Source organism: Oryctolagus cuniculus, chromosome 15 (assembly GCF_051225735.1).
Source record: "Oryctolagus cuniculus isolate XC-2025 breed Fujian yellow rabbit chromosome 15, ASM5122573v1, whole genome shotgun sequence".
NCBI classification, from domain to species: Eukaryota; Metazoa; Chordata; class Mammalia; order Lagomorpha; family Leporidae; genus Oryctolagus; species Oryctolagus cuniculus.
Window position 1 is genome coordinate 70,794,983 of NC_142881.1, and position 17,869 is coordinate 70,812,851.

At 53.1% G+C, this 17,869-nt stretch overlaps 1 protein-coding gene across 1 annotated transcript; it reads right to left on the reverse strand.

Moving 5' to 3' along the window:
* Positions 1 to 10,177: 10,177 nt before the first annotated feature.
* On the reverse strand, positions 10,178 to 15,042 carry SFTPA1 (surfactant protein A1). The gene is given in 5 exon segments (NM_001082229.1): positions 10,178 to 12,717; positions 13,160 to 13,237; positions 13,885 to 14,004; positions 14,214 to 14,405; positions 15,010 to 15,042. Coding segments are annotated over 4 exon segments (744 nt in total). The 5' UTR covers positions 14,383 to 14,405; positions 15,010 to 15,042; the 3' UTR covers positions 10,178 to 12,340.
* Positions 15,043 to 17,869: the final 2,827 nt, after the last annotated feature.

Consider the following 17,869-nt stretch of genomic DNA (forward strand, 5'->3'; position numbering starts at 1 on the left):
TCACCCAGAGCCCCTGGAAACACCCTTTGGCCAGCAGGGTTGTGCAGCAAGTCCCAGGCTAAGGAGGTCAGGTCCAGGGACTGTGCCCTCCCCCAACAGCGGGACGCTGCGACTCAGGCACCAGGTCTGCTGGTGTGCATACAGACCCTCAGAACCTGCTCAAACACGCAGAAGGGTGTAGGCCAACAGCCCCAGGTCCACACGCTCACAGTTCCCCAGTCAGCTTCTCACAGGCCCACCACTTCCCACGCTCTGCCACTCCTCGGAGCCAGTCCAATCTCGGCTCTGCTCGCTAAAGACATGGGAGGTGGTAAGACCCTGGAAATGTATAGAGAAGGATTTGAGTCAGCAGGTAGGCTTTGTTGTTGTTGGAGAGACAGAGAACTCCTATCCACTCCCCAGATGCCCACAACAGCCCCAGGCCTGGAGTTGAAGCCAGCAGCCAGAAGCTCCATCCAGGTCTCGAACCTGAGTAGCAGAAGCCCAGCTGAGCCATCATCATTGCCCCTCAGGGATTGCACTGGCAGAAATGTGGATTAAGGCAAGGAGCTGGGTATTGCACCTCGGCGCTCCAGTATGGGATGCAGACATCTTTGCCACTAGGCCGAATGCACTCCTGCAGTTACTGGCCAGTCGAGGGAGGCTACTTGGGGTCTGATGGTATAGAGTTAAGCAGGACCCTCTTTACTTTATATGGGGCCTACCAGGGGTGGTGAGAGACAGGCAAAAGGCTACCATAGTGACTGGCTTCCCAGGGCTGTGGTTTCCAAAACCGGCCAGACATCTGGGTCACACGAGAACCCCCGTAAAATGACAAATTTCAGACATTTGTAATCCACTGAGACCAAAACCCTGTGATTTTGTAAGTCATCCCGGGCAATTCTCCGAGGAGCCTCATGAGAGACCAGCTTTCTGTCTCTCAGGGCAGGGCAGGCTGGACCATGCAGTGGGCTAGCCTTGTCCGTAGCATTTGTTGAGTTAATAAAGGGATTACTTGGACCTGAATTTCTTGGAAGTAAATCACCTGTGTTTGCCCGGGCAAACCACTGGCTCCTAGTTGAATGCACTGTGAACACAACCTCACCACACAGGCGGCCAGAAGGGGGGGACACCCCCACCCAGGTGGACCCATGCCCTGAGCACCTCCTCTCTACCAGCCACTCAGGATTGCTATGACATCACCTTACCAAATCCACTTCCCGGCACTCCAGCCCAGGCCCCTTGATGACATCTGATCCTTTCTTGGGTGATGAAAAAAACAAAATCCCTGATCCTGTTAATTTCCAAAGTACAGGTCACTTACACAATCACAAGTGCGGGGCCTTCCGGATCACAGGCCCTGCCGTGGCACACCCGCCTGACCCTGGATGCTGACCCACCTCTGAGAGCCACAGAGAAGGAAGACAGGCTGGGCCCAGGTGGGAAGCCCATTTGACGGATGTGAATGCAGAGCCGTGAGCTGGTACCCTGAGCCCCTGTCCCTGAGGTATGAACGTGACTTAAACTGACAGCAGCAGAGCTGAGGACAGCAAATAACGACTGTCCTATGGGAGCCAGCTGCTGCAGTCCAGGGTCCAGACCCAGGGCGGAACGTGGGCCTCGAGTGCCGCAAGCTTTGGTAGGCATTTTCGGTCTGGCACAGGAAGGAGACTGCAGTCACACTGGCTGTTGTCTCTACTTCCACAGGAGAATGACTGCTTGCAGAGTTTAATCCAAAGTCCCCGGGGCCAGCGCTGTGGTATAGCGGGTAAAGCCGCCGCCTGCAATGCTGGCATCCCGTATGGGTGCCAGTTCGAGTCCCGGCTGCTCCACTTCTGATCCAGCTCTCTGCTGTGGCCTGGGAAAGCAGCAGAAGATGGCCCAAATCCTTGGGCCCCTGCACCCACATGGGAGACCCAGAAGAAGCTCCTGGCTTCGGATCGGCACAACTCCAGCAGTTGTGGTCATCTGAGGGGTGAACCAGTGGATGGAAGACCTCTCTCTCTCTCTCTCCTCTTTCTCTCTGCCCCTCCTTCTCTCTCTGTGTGTAACTCTGACCTTCAAATAAATAAATAAATCTTTAAAATAAACTACAGTCTGCATCCTGTTGCAAATTACATTTGTCATTCTAACTTACCCAGACTGGCATTCCACAAAATTCAGAAGTAGCTGATGTGTATTTCACTCACCAATTAGTTGATTTGATTGGATCAGCTGACAACAAACAATTGCGGCATCCACTCATCAACTAAAACAAAATGTTACAAAGACCAGTGACAGTCACACATGAATTTTATCGAAAATGAGAAGCAAATGAGAGACAAATGAGAAGCAAGGTAACCAGTCGGGACAGGCCACCAATCGGGACCGACACTCCTTACCAGAATGCGGCCCCCAACAGCGGGTTACACAGCTTTTTATAGTATTCTTTTTTTTTTTTTTTAATTGAGAGGTAGAGTTATAGACAGTGAGAGGGAGAAACAGAGAGAAAGGTCTTCCTTCCGTTGGTTCACTCCCCAGTGGCTGCAACAGTTGGAGCTGCGCTAATCCGAAGCCAGGAGCCAGGTGCTTCCTCCTGGTCTCCCATGTGGGTGCAGGGCCCAAGCACTTGGGCCATCCTCCACTGCACTCCTGGGCCACGGAAGAGGAGCTGCCGGGACTAGAACTGGCATCCATATGGGATGCCGGCGCCGCAGGCGGAGGATTAACTTACTGCGCCACAGAGCCAGCCCCTTTACAGTATTCTGTCCACTAGGGCTCACAATTTCAAACCGGACCCCTGGAATGCAGTGAACAATGAAAAGAAAACCACAATAAGGTTCTAAGATAACAGTTAACAACAACAAATGCAGTAACAGATACAAGATATGGTTGTAAGATAACAGTCAAGGACACATTTCAGTCAAACCAGTTCCTGGGAATTTGGGCCACATAGTTTCACAAGATCCACCCTTAGCCATTATCAAGCAAAGCTAATTTGTACAGAAGCGAGAGATCTGCAACTAGCTTTTAGCCACACTCACTGCATTTTGATTCTGATTCTACACAATGAAGGCAGTTCACAGATCCTATAGCTTTGCTCCTAAAATGTGCCCTGCTGTGTGGCTTTCCCTGACCACAGATTCATCCAGATTAGAAGACGGAAGCCTTCGGAGGCCAATTTACAGGTGGGGAAACTGTGGCCCCAGTAGCCAACCTGCCACTCGGGTTGGCATTAGCAGGGAGCTAACTTCAATCTGCGGTCGCCCTCTTTCCCCTGGGCGCGGCCTCCAAGCCAGAGCCCAGGTCGCAGGGGGGTTCAGAACTCCAGCTCCTGTTCCTGGAATGCTGTGAAGAATGGCCTTTTGGGTCTCACTCAGTGGGGTGGTACAAAGCGTTTTGGTGCATCCCGTGAATGGCCTGAAGCAACAGCCAAGACACAGAAAGGCTGGGCTGCCCTGGGACATTGCTTAGGCCAGCAGGCTGGGCATCTGATAGTGGCAGCCCTTGGAGCCACGGAATTGAGTCCCCTGGTGCCTGAGATCTAGTACCTTCCCTGTTGCAGGTGTGGCCTCCATGGGTCACCCCCATGGGCCTGGTGTCCTCTCTGTCATAGGCCTGGTGCTGTGGCATAGTAGGTTAAGCTTCCGCCTGTAGCACCAGCATCCCATATGGGTGCTAGTTCAAGTCCCGGCTGCTCCTCTTCTGATCCAGCTCTCTACTGTGGCCTGGCAAAGCAGTAGAAGATGGCCCAAGTCCTTGGGTCCATGCACCCACATTAGAGACCCAGAAGAAGCTCCTGGCTCCTGGCTTTGGATTGGCCCAGCTCTGGCCATTGAGGCCATCTAGGGAGTGAACCAGCAGGTGGAAGACCTCTCTCTGTCTCTCCCTCTCTATATCTGTAATTCTACCTCTCAAGTAAATAAATAAAAATCTTAAAAATAAGTAAATAAATAAAGGAGAGGGCGTGGCTTGGTCCTTTCCAAGGCCTGACTGACTCTGTGCTGTGTTCCTAGCAGGGCGGAAGTTTTCCCCAGGCAGGACCCAGTTCTTTTCTATTTTATTTTATTTTTATTTTTCTCGTATGTATTTATTTGAAAGGCAGGGTTACAGTGAGAGAGAGACAGCGAGTCAGACACAGAGATCTTTCATCTGCTGCTTCACTCCCCAATTGGCTGCAATGGCCGGAGCTGTGCTGATCCGAAGCCAGGAGCCAGGAGCTTCTTCCAGGTCTCCCAAGCGGGTGCAGGGGCCCAAGGACTTGGGTCATCTTCCATTGCTTTCCCAGGCCAAAGCAGAGAGCTGGATTGGAAGTAGAGCAGCTGGGACTTGAACTAGGGCCCATATGAGATGCCAGTGCTGCAGGCGACAGCTTTACCCGCTACACCACAGCGCCGGCTCCTCATGCTACTCTTATGACCAACACCAGGAGCCATGGCTGGGCTGCCTCAGCTGATGAAATCCAAGTCCCATTTCGGACAGAGGCCTGCCTAGGCAGACCCTGCTGGACTGAGCGCCTGTGCTCAGGCCCCAGGGAATGCTGAGAGGGCCACAGGCAGTGCAAGGCAGAGCTGCGCGCCTTCTGTGAGGGTGGGGTGGGGTGTGGGGGATGCTCCTTCCTCATGGACCCCCGATTCCCAGTGCCGCCAGGTCCCCTCAGCCCAGACCACGCCGGCGCATGCTTCTTACCTGAATTGGCTCTGCCGTCTCCCTTTTGGCCTTTTGGTCCTGAATTCCAGGAGCCCCTGTCGCCCCGGCTTCCCTGGGGGGCTATGCGGGCCCCTGAGCCCTCACCCTGGTGGAGAACAAGGACAGTGACCCAGGGGCTGTCGCTTGTTCTCTTGCTCCTAAAGCTCAATTCCTGGTTGACACTGATCCGAGGGAGCTGGTGGTGCCCAGAGGAAGTTCTGTCCTGGGGGCCCAGGACTTCACTACTGCCAACCTCACATCACAGGTGTGGACATGTGGGACCCTAGGGTGTCACAGGGCACTTATTTTTTTTTAAAGATTTATTTATTTATTTAAGAGGCAGAGTCACAGACAGAGGGGGAGATACAGAGAGAGAGGTCTTTCATCTGCTGGTTCACTCCCTAAATGGCCGCAAGGGCCGAGGCTGGGCCAATTTGAAACCAGGAACCAAGAGCTTCTTCTGCAGTGGGGAATTTTTTTTTAAAATGTTTATTTATCCGAAAGTCAGAGTTACACAGAGAGAAAAGGTGAGGCAGAGAGAGAGGCCTTCCATCTGCTGGTTCATTCCTCAGATGGCCGCAATGGCCGGAGCTGTGCCGATCCGAAGCTAGGAGCCAGGAGCTTCTTTTGGGTCTCCCACGTGGGTGCAGGGGCCCAAGCACTTGAATCATCTTGTACTGCTTTCCCAGGCCATAGCAGAGAGCTGGATCGGAAGTGGAGCAGCTGGGTCTAGAACCAGCGCCCATATGAGATGCCGGCACTTCAGGCCAGGGCCACAGCACCGGCCCCTGCAGTGGGGAAATTAAAGACCGACACCACCACCCCACGGGCCTCCTTTCTCGTTCAGAACATTTACCGAATGGCATCCTTGGGTATGTCCCAGAGCTGGAGGAACTGTTTCTAGACATTTTTTTTTTTTTTTTTTTTTTTTTTGGACAGGCAGAGTGGACAGTGAGAGAGAGAGACAGAGAGAAAGGTCTTCCTTTTGCCATTGGTTCATCCTCCAATGTGGCCGGCGCACCGTGCTGATCCGATGGCAGGAGCCAGGTGCTTCTCCTGGTCTCCCATGGGGTGCAGGGCCCAAGCACTTGGGCCATCCTCCACTGCACTCCCTGGCCACAGCAGAGAGCTGGCCTGGAAGAGGGGCAACCGGGAAAGAATCCAGCAGCCCAACTGGGACTAGAACCCGGTGTGCTGACGCCGCAAGGCGGAGGATTAGCCTATTGAGCTGCGTTGCCGGCCCTGTTTGTAGACAAATTTAAAGCTGACTGTGGGCGTTTGCACAGCCGTTCCCTTGGCCAGCCCAGATGCTCCCCTCTGTCTTTGCATGGCTGTCATCACTCAGATTTCAGCTAAAACATTATCTCGGGAGAAAGGGCTTGCCTGACCATTTAATTTTTTAAAAGATTTATTTATTAATTTATTAATTTATTTGAAAGGCAGAGCGCCGGGCCCCTGACCATTTAATTTTATGGAGTCATCCTGTAGCTAAATTCTGATTTTCTGACCTGATTTCCTAAGTGAAAGTGTTTTACTTGGTTTTATAATTATTTATCCCCTCAAACCTTTAGAATGAGAACTTGAGGAGAATAGGGCTCCTGTTCTCCATTGGTCATAAGCTCACCTAGAAAAGTCCTTGTTATCAGAGTCAATGTCGGATGAAGATTTATGGAGGGGCTGGCACTGTGGCGTATTGGGTAAGGCCACCACCTGCAGGGCAGGCATCCCTTATGGGCACCAGTTCTAGTCCTGGCTGCTCCACTTCTGTTCCAGCTCTCTGATATGGCCTGGGAAAGCAGTAGAAGATGGCCCAAGTCCTTGGGCTCCTGCACCCACGTGAGAGACCCGAAAGAAGCTCCTGGCTCCTGGCTTCAGATTGGCACGGCTCCTGCCATTGCAGCCAACTGGGGAGTGAACCAGCAGATGGAAGACCTCTCTCTCTGTCTCTCCTCTCTCTGTGTAACTCTGACTTTCAAATAAATAAATAAATCTCTAAAAAAAATTTATAGAGCAATTAATTTTCCAGTGTCATGTCCTCAAAGCACCTCTCCTTCCTCTTCTCTGGCCAAAGCTCACATCTCTGCCTGTTTCCCCAGTGTTTTTAATCTCCTGAAGGCAGGAGATGGGTTCCTGTCACTTCCTTGTTCCCAAGAGTGTAAGCCAGGGCTGGCTCGCAGGAAGGATCTGGTGAGAGTGAGGAGAGGAGCAGACACCTGGGGCAGAGGGAGAGACCAGACCAGTCCGGGGCTCCTCCAGGCCTGGGTTTCCAGGAGCGCCCATGCCTGTCACCTGCGCCTGATCAAGTGGCCCAAGTCCCCGCGGTGACCTGCCTTCCCACGCTCCTCGAACCACTTCATCTCACCCAGCAACTCGAGAGCTTTATTTGCCCCTGGCGAGAGGCAGGGCTGAGTCACTTCCCTTTGATGCTGTGTATGATTGACAGATCAGCATCTTGAGGGTTGTGGGCTCAAGTCACCAGGCCCATTCCCACTGCAGGGAAACTCGTCCAGGAGCCAAGGGAGACACCATCTAAAGACAACCCTTCTCAGAGCTGTGTTTCCTGGTGCCATTGACACGACCATGAAAGGCCTGTGGGCTCAGAGGGCAAAGGCATAGAGCCCTCACAGCAACCGGGCAGAGCTCCCAGAAACACGGGGATTTACATAAAGCCAGGACCCCAGCCTTGCTACAGACTTACAGGAGGCGTGGCCTGGGGGGAGCAGAAGGGGAAAGAGAAAGACACCTGAGAGCAAGAGCACAAGGAGAAAGACGTGAGTCTAGGGCAGAGAGATTCTCCATTAGGGACGTCTGCTGTCTCAGAGCTGGGGTTTGAATTTGTGCTGCTGCCGCCATCATCATCAGCATCATTGATGCTGTTTATGCGAAGGTGAAACATTGTATTTCAAGTGTCCCAGCTCATCACAGCCCAGTGCACTGTGGAGTGTGAAAGCAATGGAGAGCTTCACCCCTAACCCAAGAGAGACCAGGATTTTGTCAGATGGAGATCAGGTAGATTGGAATTCATCTTATAAATATTACCAGACACAACTGGAAATAAGCAGAGAGTGGACAGAAAGAACACAGCTCAGAGAGATTCCACCGAGGATTGTGCATGGCACGCTACAGATAAATGAGCAGTCAGCTCTCTGTATCCAGAGGTTCAACCAAGTACAAATCAAAGACATGAGTATGGCCGGGCCTGTGTTGATTATGTCTGCACTGAACAGGTATAGACTGTTTTTCTTATCATTATTCCCTAAACAATAGAGCATAACTATTATACAGCATTTAGGTTGTACTGGTACTGCAGGTAACCTAGAGATTGTTTAAGGTATTTAGGAAGATGTGTGCAGATTGTATGCACCTAGCACAAAGGGACAAGAGCATTAACAGACTCTGGTATCCACAGGCAGTCATGCACTCAATCTCCCAAGGACCCTGAGGGAGGGACGACCGAATATTTTAAAAGATGCAATCATTGGGGTCGATGTGGTGGGCCAGTGGGTTAAGCCGCCACTCCCATGTCAGAGTGCTAGTTTGAGTCCCCACTGCTCCACTTCTGATCCACCTCCCTGCCAATGCGCCTGGGAAAGCAGTGGAAGATTACCCAAGTGTCTGAGACCTGGATGGAGTTCCAGGCTCTTGGCTTCAGCCTGGGTCAGCCTTGGCCATTTTAGCTATTTGGGAGTGAACCAGTGGATAGAAGGTCTCTCTGTCTCTTTCCCTCTCAGTCTGTCACTCTGCCTTTCAAATAAATAAGTAAATTGTTAAAGGGAAAAAAAAGACACTATAATTAAGAAATAAATAAAAAATTCAATTAATGAACTAGACATAACACTCAATTAATGAACTAAGGACATAACTACACAACTAGTAATAATAATATAATAATAACCTGGCTCTTTGCAAGAAAACATAAATTTAGCAGTATGACTGCGGTAGTTTGAGGTTTCTGATTTTTTACTTCCTCCTCATTAAACAATTATATAACCATGCTCTTTGCCAAAGTACTTTCCAGAGGCTCCCGTTACAGTGTGTGCAGTAAACACCCCAGGCCCTGTGACACCAGGCTGAGCCAGGTGACTGGGGTGGACAGAAAGGCAGCAGCAGCTTTCCAAGAGCCTGACAAGGCCTCTCGTGTTGGTTTCCCCATCGCGGGGAGGGGTGGTGGAATATGTCCCTGGTAAACACCAGTGTCAGGATTATTACAAGATCCGGAACAGCCACAATCTCGCCTGAAAGCCTGAAGTCCATTCGCTGCCGCCGAGTCCAGGCGACCTCGGCAGAGACCAGCAAAGCTCAGCAAACCTGAAGACCCAGAGCAAGTCCCAGCGCTCTGTTGCTGTAAGCACCTGATGGAGATTTATTGCTGCACCAGCTGATCCATGTGATAGCGGTGATAATATGAAATATATAAGAAATAAGCAAACCAGGAAGGAAAATGGAACCTTACACTTACATGGACAGTACTGCCATTATAAAGTCACATTATGCAATGGTTTATTTGCGAATTAGAGGAATAGGTAATACTAGAAGGCACTTTAGCATTATGTAAGTTGTCTGAAGCTACTGTCATTAGTCATAAAGTATTGAAGGTGGACACTGGCCCAGAGGTCCAGATGTCCACGTCCAATATCAGAGTGCCCGGTTTTAATACCCACCGCTGGCTCTTCTAGCTTCCTCCTGATAATGTAGACTCTGGGAGGCCGTGGGTGGTGGCTCAAGTGCCACCCACATGGGAGACCTGGATTGAGTGCCTGGCCCCTGGTTTCAGCCCAGTCCAGTTCTGGTCCTGTAAGCATTTGGAGGGTTGGTCAGCTGGTGAGGGAGTTCTGTCTGTGCGTGTGTTTGTGTGCGTGTGGATGTATGTGTGTGTACCATGTTATATTTTTTAACATTTAATTTCAGAATAGCTTTAACTTTACAAAGCAAAAGTCATGAGGCAGTTATACAAAGAGTTTCCTTATACCCATCACCTCTTTTCCCTTGTTAATATCTCCTATCTTTGTCACAATCAATGAGCCACACCCAGCTTCCCCTGTTTTTTAAATTCAAATACGTCTTATCACTTCTGTAACACTGACACACAGCTCCTTTATATAAACATACATGGAAGCCAAAATTATCAACTATTAGGCCGGCGCCGCGGCTCAGTAGGCTAATCCTCCGCCTTGCGGCGCCGGCACACCGGGTTCTAGTCCCGGTCGGGGCATCGGATTCTGTCCCGGTTGCCCCTCTTCCAGGCCAGCTCTCTGCTGTGGCCAGGGAGTGCAGTGGAGGATGGCCCAAGTGCTTGGGCCCTGCACCCCATGGGAGACCAGGAGAAGCACCTGGCTCCTGGCTTCGGATAGGCGCGGTGCGCCAGCCGTGGCGGCCATTGGAGGGTGAACCAACGGCAAAGGAAGACCTTTGTCTCTCTCTCTCACTGTCCACTCTGCCTGTCAAAAAATAAATTATCAACCATTCTCACAGAAAAAGATGGATTTAAGGTGAGTTTTGCCAAATCTTCAGAAAAAAGACAATTCTTTTTATTCTTTAAAGATGTGTTTATCTGTTTATTTATTTGAGAGGTAGAGTTACAGAGAGAGGGAGAGACAAAGGTCTTCTATCTGCTGCTTCACTCCCCAGATGGCCGCAATAGCTGGGCTCGGGTCAGGCCAAAGCCAGGGGCCAGGACCTTTTTCCCAGGTCTCCCATGAGAGTTCAGGGGCCCAAGCACTTCGGTCATCATTCTCTGCTTTCCCAGGCACATTAGCAGGGAGCTGGATCAGAAATGGAGCAGTCGGGTCTCGAACCGGTGTCCAAATGGGAGGCATAGCATTGCAGGTGGCGGCTTTACCTGCTACGACACAGCGCTGGCCCCTCTTGCTTTAGTTTAATTTAGGGGAAGAATTAATCATTTGTGTGCCGGGTCCCAGGCACTCGCGGCAGAGAAATCAGATGAACTAGCACGCATGAAAGACTGAGAAGCACTTCTTGTCATTCCTGTGTGGGTTTCTGGGTTTTGAGCCAGAGCTTCCTTTAGCCCAAGAAAAGAAGTGAAAGTGGTGAGGAGAGCACTTGAAGGCGTGAGGGCAGGAGGAGTGGGGCCCCCTGGGGGTTGCGTCCTAAGCAAAGAGGCACACAGGCACATCCCCACACATCCCTACTGTACACGGCCTGGCCCCCTCTGAAGCAGACCTGGGACTGGGGGCCTGACAGGGACCTGGGACTGAACCCCGAGGGGCATGTCCCATTGCTGAGCAGTAGAACACACCCGGGTGGCTGAGTGGGAGTGCAAGCCATAACATCACCCCCACGAATGCACCATGAGCACCCAGCCCAGGAATTACCTGGGCGCCAGCCAGCAACACTGGTGGCCAGATATTCTCCCAAGTGTCTGTGTAGCTCCCATCGCTCCATGCACCCGAGGGAGGAGAACGGGACACCCTTCCCTCTGGACAAAGCGAGCACACACTGAGGTCGACTTTCCCCATTCTTCAGGCTAGCAGCGGCTCGGAGCCGTCATGAGTCTGAGCTATAGAAATACAGGCACGTGGTGCTTCTTGGAACACATTCACGATTTATTACGCTTGAGTCATCTCTGTCCAGCCCGAGGATGGGGCGGTTAGGAGCGTGAGCTCCAGGTCGGGGTAGGGAGACTTGAACTGATGCTCTGCCACCTGCTCTCCATAACAACATTCAGAACTTGAACTCCTTGAAGCTCCGGCATCATCAGATTTTTTAAATGGGGAAAATAGCACTGGCCTGTGGCATTGTGATAAGATTTCGTAATATTTGATACGATGCCTGTGAAGGTGGTCGGTACCTAGTGAGTGCAGTGAACGGCCTCTTTCGGTAGCAGTATTTATGGCAGTGAGGGGGACGGTGATCACTACAAGATCAATGAGTATTTTATCCCCGTGTGATAGATGAACAAACAGGTTCAGGGCAAACAACTACCTCCAGGTGCCTTATCCACCCAAGACTCGGCCTGACACTCATTATGATATTTTAGTGAAACATCGGGCTGAATGAATTTATGAATAGAGAAAGCAGAGCCAGTGGCGTGGTGAGGGCCGTGACCACCTCACCGAGGTCTGAAGAGGGGCAGGGGACATGCTCGTAAGCAGGAAGTCACCCAGGTTATATGAAGGTGGGCGGACATGATCTTGCCCCAGAGGCCTTGGCTGGCTGCTTTTAGGTCCAGTGAGCGAGATCCAATACAAAATCCAATCCAAAGACTCAGGGGACTGGATCGCACCTGCCAATCACTAGGGGTGAGCTGGCCACCACTTTGCTGGGGAAGAGCCTGGGCAGAGGGTGTGCCACCGAGGAGGAGTAGAGGGGATGGAGGCAGGCAGTCTCTGTGTGGCTTTACGGGGTCCTCCATCTGGGACCTCACTGCTGCCTTGTGTAGGCGAAGGAACTGGACAAGGTGAGGACTCTGTCTCAAGCCAAGGCCAAGGTTAGTGACTGCCTCGAGTTCAGTGCTAAGACTGGGCTCAAGGGAGTGTCAAGGCTGATTGGTGATTATGGGGGAGCAGCCAGAACTCATCCAGGGCTCCAAGTGGCTAAGGATGCTTCCAAGTCTAAGAGCCACAAATAGACTTCGTTTATAAGGAGTTACAGCATCTTGTAGACCAAGGGCCCCTCGGGAGGGAGGTGGAAAAGCAAGGCAGGATCCTGTCTATTTTGTGGCCCAAGTGCTAGCTCAGAACTCACAGATGACCAGCCGGTACTGCAGGCAGTTCTTGTCATTCCACTTCCCATCTGTGTACATCTCCACACATTTCTCTCTGCCTTGACCTCTGGGCTCCCCTGGGTACCAATTGGTGTAGTTCACAGGGTCCCCATCCAGGTAGTAGAAGTCTCCAGCGGTGGGGCCCTCGGCCAGGCCCAGGTAGGCGTAGGTGTTACGCTCCTTCACGATGCTTGCAATGGCCTCGTTCTCCTCTAGACTCCTCGGGACGGCAATGCGGCCACCTGCTCTGGCGCATACCTCTCTGATGGCATCAAAATTGACCGACTGCCCATTGGTGGAGAAGATCTTCTCTCCCACTGCCTTCATGGACCCCTGCAAGCTGAGGACTGCAAGGACAGAAGTCTGCGTCGGGCCACTGATGGCTTTGTCCCCAGGCCCATCTCCCTAATGGGGCTCTGTGCCATCAGGTTCTCTCCGACCTCTCTGTCTCTGCCTCTCTCTGTGCCGTTCCCTCCCTCTCCCAACCCTGCCTTTCTAGTCTCATCTCTGCCTTCATCTAGACAGCTGTTCGTCCACTGGAACAATCATTGCCAGGAACCGAGAGCCAGTGCAAGCACGATAGGCGGAGAATTTGCTTTCCTAGGACACTGGGACTGAATCCGTTTCTGTCTCCTCTGGACCAAAGACACAAGAAAAAGAAAGCACCCTTTCTGTTCCCAGGACCTGCGTGTCCACATTTGTAAGTCAGGTTCCTGGAGGCTGCTGCTGAGGATGAGGGAAACTTGTGGGATTCCCCGACCCCGCGAGACCCCAAGTGGTCCCCCTCACCTCCTATTGACTGCAGGGCATGGTGTCTGAGTTCGTGGAGTGTGGCTTGGAGCTCCTCGTCTAGGTAAGCTGGAAGCCCTGAGGAGAGACCCCGCCCCCACCGAGGATGAGGGGCGAGCCTACAAATACCTCTGCTCGCTGCAAGCCTGGAACTCCATCCTTCAACTGCCCAGACCCCAAGGTGCAAGGGTCCCCAAAGCTGGAGTGCTTCCCCCACTCCCTCCTCACACTCCCTTCGATGCAGCCTTGCACCTGCGAAGCCCCCTCCTGTCCTCCTTCCCTGCTACAGCCCTGGAATGACTCTGGGGTTTTCTGACTTAGGGGCAAGGCCCCAGTAGCCCCTCTATCAAAGGCAAACAGGATTATCTCTGCACTCTCCTGGTAGATATTGTGTACTCCTCTGAGAGTCAGAGAAGCCCAGCGCACGCTCTGCCTGGACCCCTAGCCCACCTGCCCCAGCAAGCGCCTCCTCTGCCTCCCAGTGCTGCCCCTCTCCCCACACCTGTCACCCTGTGTCTGCCCATCAGTAGCTCTGATGCATGGATCGCTTTCTACCCTGTGCACACTGCTCTGACACTCCTGATTTCCAGCCCCCGCCCCCAACATCGTAGTTCACTTAGACTGGAGGCCTCTGTGCTTTGTCCAGTCCCCCAGGCCCCGTGTAGCTGACTGCATGCGCACTGCGCCCATGTCACCACTGCCCATATGCCTCTCACACTACTCACCTGGAGGACCCCTCTCCCCAGGCTCGCCCTTGTCTCCACGCTCCCCAGGAACACCTGGGGCTCCAATCAGTCCGTCACGCCCAGGGAGACCGGGCATTCCTCCCGGGGGGCCCATGGGGCCTGCGGAGAGAAGGGGACATGGATGCATGGACCCCATTATCAGCCAGACCCACCCCTCTCTCACTCCACGGGCACCTTGAGGCTAGATTTTCCAGGAGGCTTCAACTCAAGGGCCCTGGGAAACGCCTGCCAAGTCCCATCCAGCTGGCCCTTGGGCCCAACCGGATGGGCCTCCTCCAAATGGACTTTGGTCTGTCCTGACACAGTACCTGGGGGCCCAGGGTCTCCTTTGACACCATCTCTCCCATCTCTGCCGGGCAGGCCATGGGATCCGGGAGTTCCGGGGATGCCAGGGCTTCCAATGCAAACATCCTTTGTGTCGCACGTGTCAGAGGCTGGCGCTGAGATCAGGGTGAGGGCCAGGGAGAGCAGCAACATGGCGCCTGCTCCAGCAGCGTCTCCTGAATGGGAGAAGGGCCACGAGCTGTTGGCAGCACCAACTTTGCCAGGACGCAGGAACACGGCAGAGCCTGAGGGCCGGGCCGGATCCACACTAGAGTGTTGGGAAGACCCAAACTATCCAGGGAAAGTCCCAGCACCCCCCGGGGCCCCTGTCCCCTCCCCCTGGCTTGAGGTAGGACGGTCCCAGCACAGGTGAGGAGGAGTAGGGAGCCCTGGTGGGTCAGCGGGTCTGGGTTCTCCGGAGTCTTCTCTGTGACACATCACTGTGTGGCCCTGAGGGAGTCACCCCACCTCTCTGGTCTCAGCCGAGTCCCCTGTGCCCTGTGGAGTCCTGACCCCTCCTTGGCAGGCTGCTAGGAGGAGGAAGGACGTGGTAACTCCCTCACTGACTCACTCACTCTGTCCCACTCTCGGTCACCTGAGATGAGCAGAGATGTCCAGGACCCACAGCCTAGCCGCCCCTCCCATCCCCCAACATGGTCAGTGATGGGGAGTCCTCCCCTTCCCAGCCCGGCTCTTAGCTGGGCCTGTGGCCACTAGGCTGTCTCTCACTGCCTATACCGGATGCACTGGAGACGACCCAGGGGATGGGGCGAAACTCACCTGCACACAGAGCCTCCAGGCTATGTGGATCTCTCTCTACCCCCAAGCCAGAGTGGACAGTGGACAGGACCATATATAGGATGCGGCCTCCCAAGCTTCCTCCCCACCCCTGCAGGTCCCCTGTCACGAGGGCCTCTACCCTGGGGTGGGTGGGGCAGGAAGCCGCCTTCTTGTTTGCGCAGCGCATTTCCCCACAGAGCACTCAGGCTGAAGAATCACTTAGGACCCTTGAAGAGAGCAGGGGAACCTGCCAAAAGGAACTGCAGGTGTGTAGGAAGGGGATGCCCCCACCAGCCCCAGGGCTGAGGTCACCCGCTCTCCTCCCAACAAGTTTCTCTGCAGTGAAGGGTGGCGGCCCTCCCCTGTGTGGCCGCGGAGGGCCACGTGGGCCCTGCACAGCCTCTTCTGCACGGCCGCAGAGGGCCATGTGGGCCCTGGTTGGGTTTTGTGACAGTGCAGAGGCTGTGACTCAGGCTCAGTGGTCCAGGTTGAGCCGGAGCAAACTGTCCGTCCCAGGACCTGGCTCATGGCTGGGCCCCCCAGGGCTTCCTAACCCCTGCCTCTGGGACCTGCAGCGGAGTGACTGGGCACATGGTGAGGAGGACCAGAGACATACCCCACTCGCAGGGGCAGGAACCCAGGCAGTGCTGTTTGGAGCATGGAGTGATTACAGCCACCCGGATGCTCCACTTGCCAAACACCACTGTTCTGTGGGTTCTGGGCCCAATGTGGGATGGGGACACAGAAGGAATACTGTCTAGCTCTTTCTGCGAAGTGAGCATTAGCCTAATACCAAAGCCAGAATAAGAAAGAAAACTATAGACCAACTTCTCTCACGAATAGAGATACAAAAATCCTCAACAAGGGGTGGGCATTTGCCCTAGCAGTTCACATACCAATTAGGGCTCCCACATCCCATATCAGCGTACATCCCATATGGGCGTTGGTTCAGGGCCTGACTCCTCCACTTCCAATCCAGCTCTCTGCTGTGGCCTGGGAAAGCAGTAGAAGATGGCCCAGATCCTTGGGCCCCTGTACCCACGTGGGAGACCTGGAGAAAGCTCCTGGCTCCTGGCTTCTGATCGCACAGCTCCAGCCATTGTGGCCATCTGGGGAATGAACCAGTGGATGAAAGACCCCCCCCCCCCTGCCTCTCTTTCTGTGTAACTCTCTGACTTTCAAATAAATAAATAAATCTTTAAAATAGAAAGAAAGAGAGAGAGAGAGAGAAAGAGAGAGAGAGAGAAAGAGAGAGAGAGAAAAAAAAGAGAAAGAAAGAAAGAAAGAAAGAAAGAAAGAAAGAAAGAAAGAAAGAAAGAAAGAAAATGAAGAAGTGGGATTAACCTATCCAGTCTTAAGACTTGAAGAGTTAAAATGACCAACACGGTGTGGTATTGTGCAACTGTGAGAATAGTAATAACCCTGTGTTGTTTTCTTGAAAATTGCTAAGAGAGTAGATTTTAAGTGTTCTCAGCACAAAAACATATATGTAAGTATGTCAGCTATCGATTCTCGGCCTTTTGGCTAAATCAAGTGAAGTATGTCAGCTAACGCATTAGCTCACTGTGGCTCTTCCACAGTGGAAGGGACACACATGTACACGCACCGCGCCTGCCCTCTGCTGGAGGAGGGAGTGTCCTGGGCTTGTGAGCCCCGTGCAGTCCACACCTGCATCTGCATGATTTCAAAGCAACCCCTGGCCCCTGGTGTATAAGGGATGATCTTGAGTCTACTAACGACGGAGGGCTTGTGGGTGCATCTGGGATTTGTTGCTCATGGATCCAGGACTGTGAACAATAATGACTCCAAGTTCAGGGGCAGGTGTTCAGCCAGAGATGCCAGTCAATATTCCTGTATCCCACATCAGAGTACGTGGGTTCAATTCCTGGCTCCGACTTGGGGCTCCCAGAGTCTGGGAGGCAGCGGTGACGTCTCAGCAGTGATGCCACCCACATGGGAAACCTGAATTTAAGTTCCTGGAGGCCGGCGCCGTAGCTCAATAGCCTAATCCTCCACCTAGTGGCGCCAGCACACCGGGTTCTAGTCCCGGTCGGGGCGCCAGATTCTGTCCCGGTTGCCCCTCTTCCAGGCCAGCTCTCTGCTATGGCCCGGGAGTGCAGTGGAGGATGGCCCAAGTGATTGGGGCCTGCACCCCCATGGGAGACCAGGATAAGTACCTGGCTCCTGCCTTCGGATCAGCGCGGTGTGCCGGCCGCAGCGCGCTGGCCGCGGCGGCCATTGGAGGGTGAACCAACGGCAAAGGAAGACCTTTCTCTCTGTTTCTCTCTCACTGTCCACTCTGCCTGTCAAAAAAAAAAAAAAAAAAAAAAGGTTCCTGGGGCCTGGCTCTGGCCCAGCCCATCCTTGGCTGCTGCAGGTTTTAGAGGAGTGAACCAGAAGATGGGAGTGCTCTCTCTTTATCTTCTCCTCTCTCTCCCTCTCAAACAATTCAACTACTTTTAAAAAAAAAATTACTTATTTATTTGAGAGGTAGAGTTACAGACACAGAAAGGTTTTCCATCACTGGTTCACTCCCCAAATGGCCACAACAGCCACAGCTGAGCCAATCCGAAGCCAGGAGCATCTCCTGGGTCTCTCACGTGGGTACAGGGCCCAAGGACTTGGGCCATCTTCTACTGCTTTCCCAGACCATAGCAGAGAGCTGGATCGGAAGTGGAGCAGCCGGGACTCGAACTGGCGCCCATATGGAAAGCTGGCACTGCAGGTGGCGGCTTTACCCACTCCACCACAGAGGCCAGTCATTTCTGCACCCCAGCTCCCTCCTACCTAATCTATAAAGTTCTCCCCGGCCACTACATTCACGAAAGCAGGTTGGAGACCCACTTCTCCTGCCTCCTTA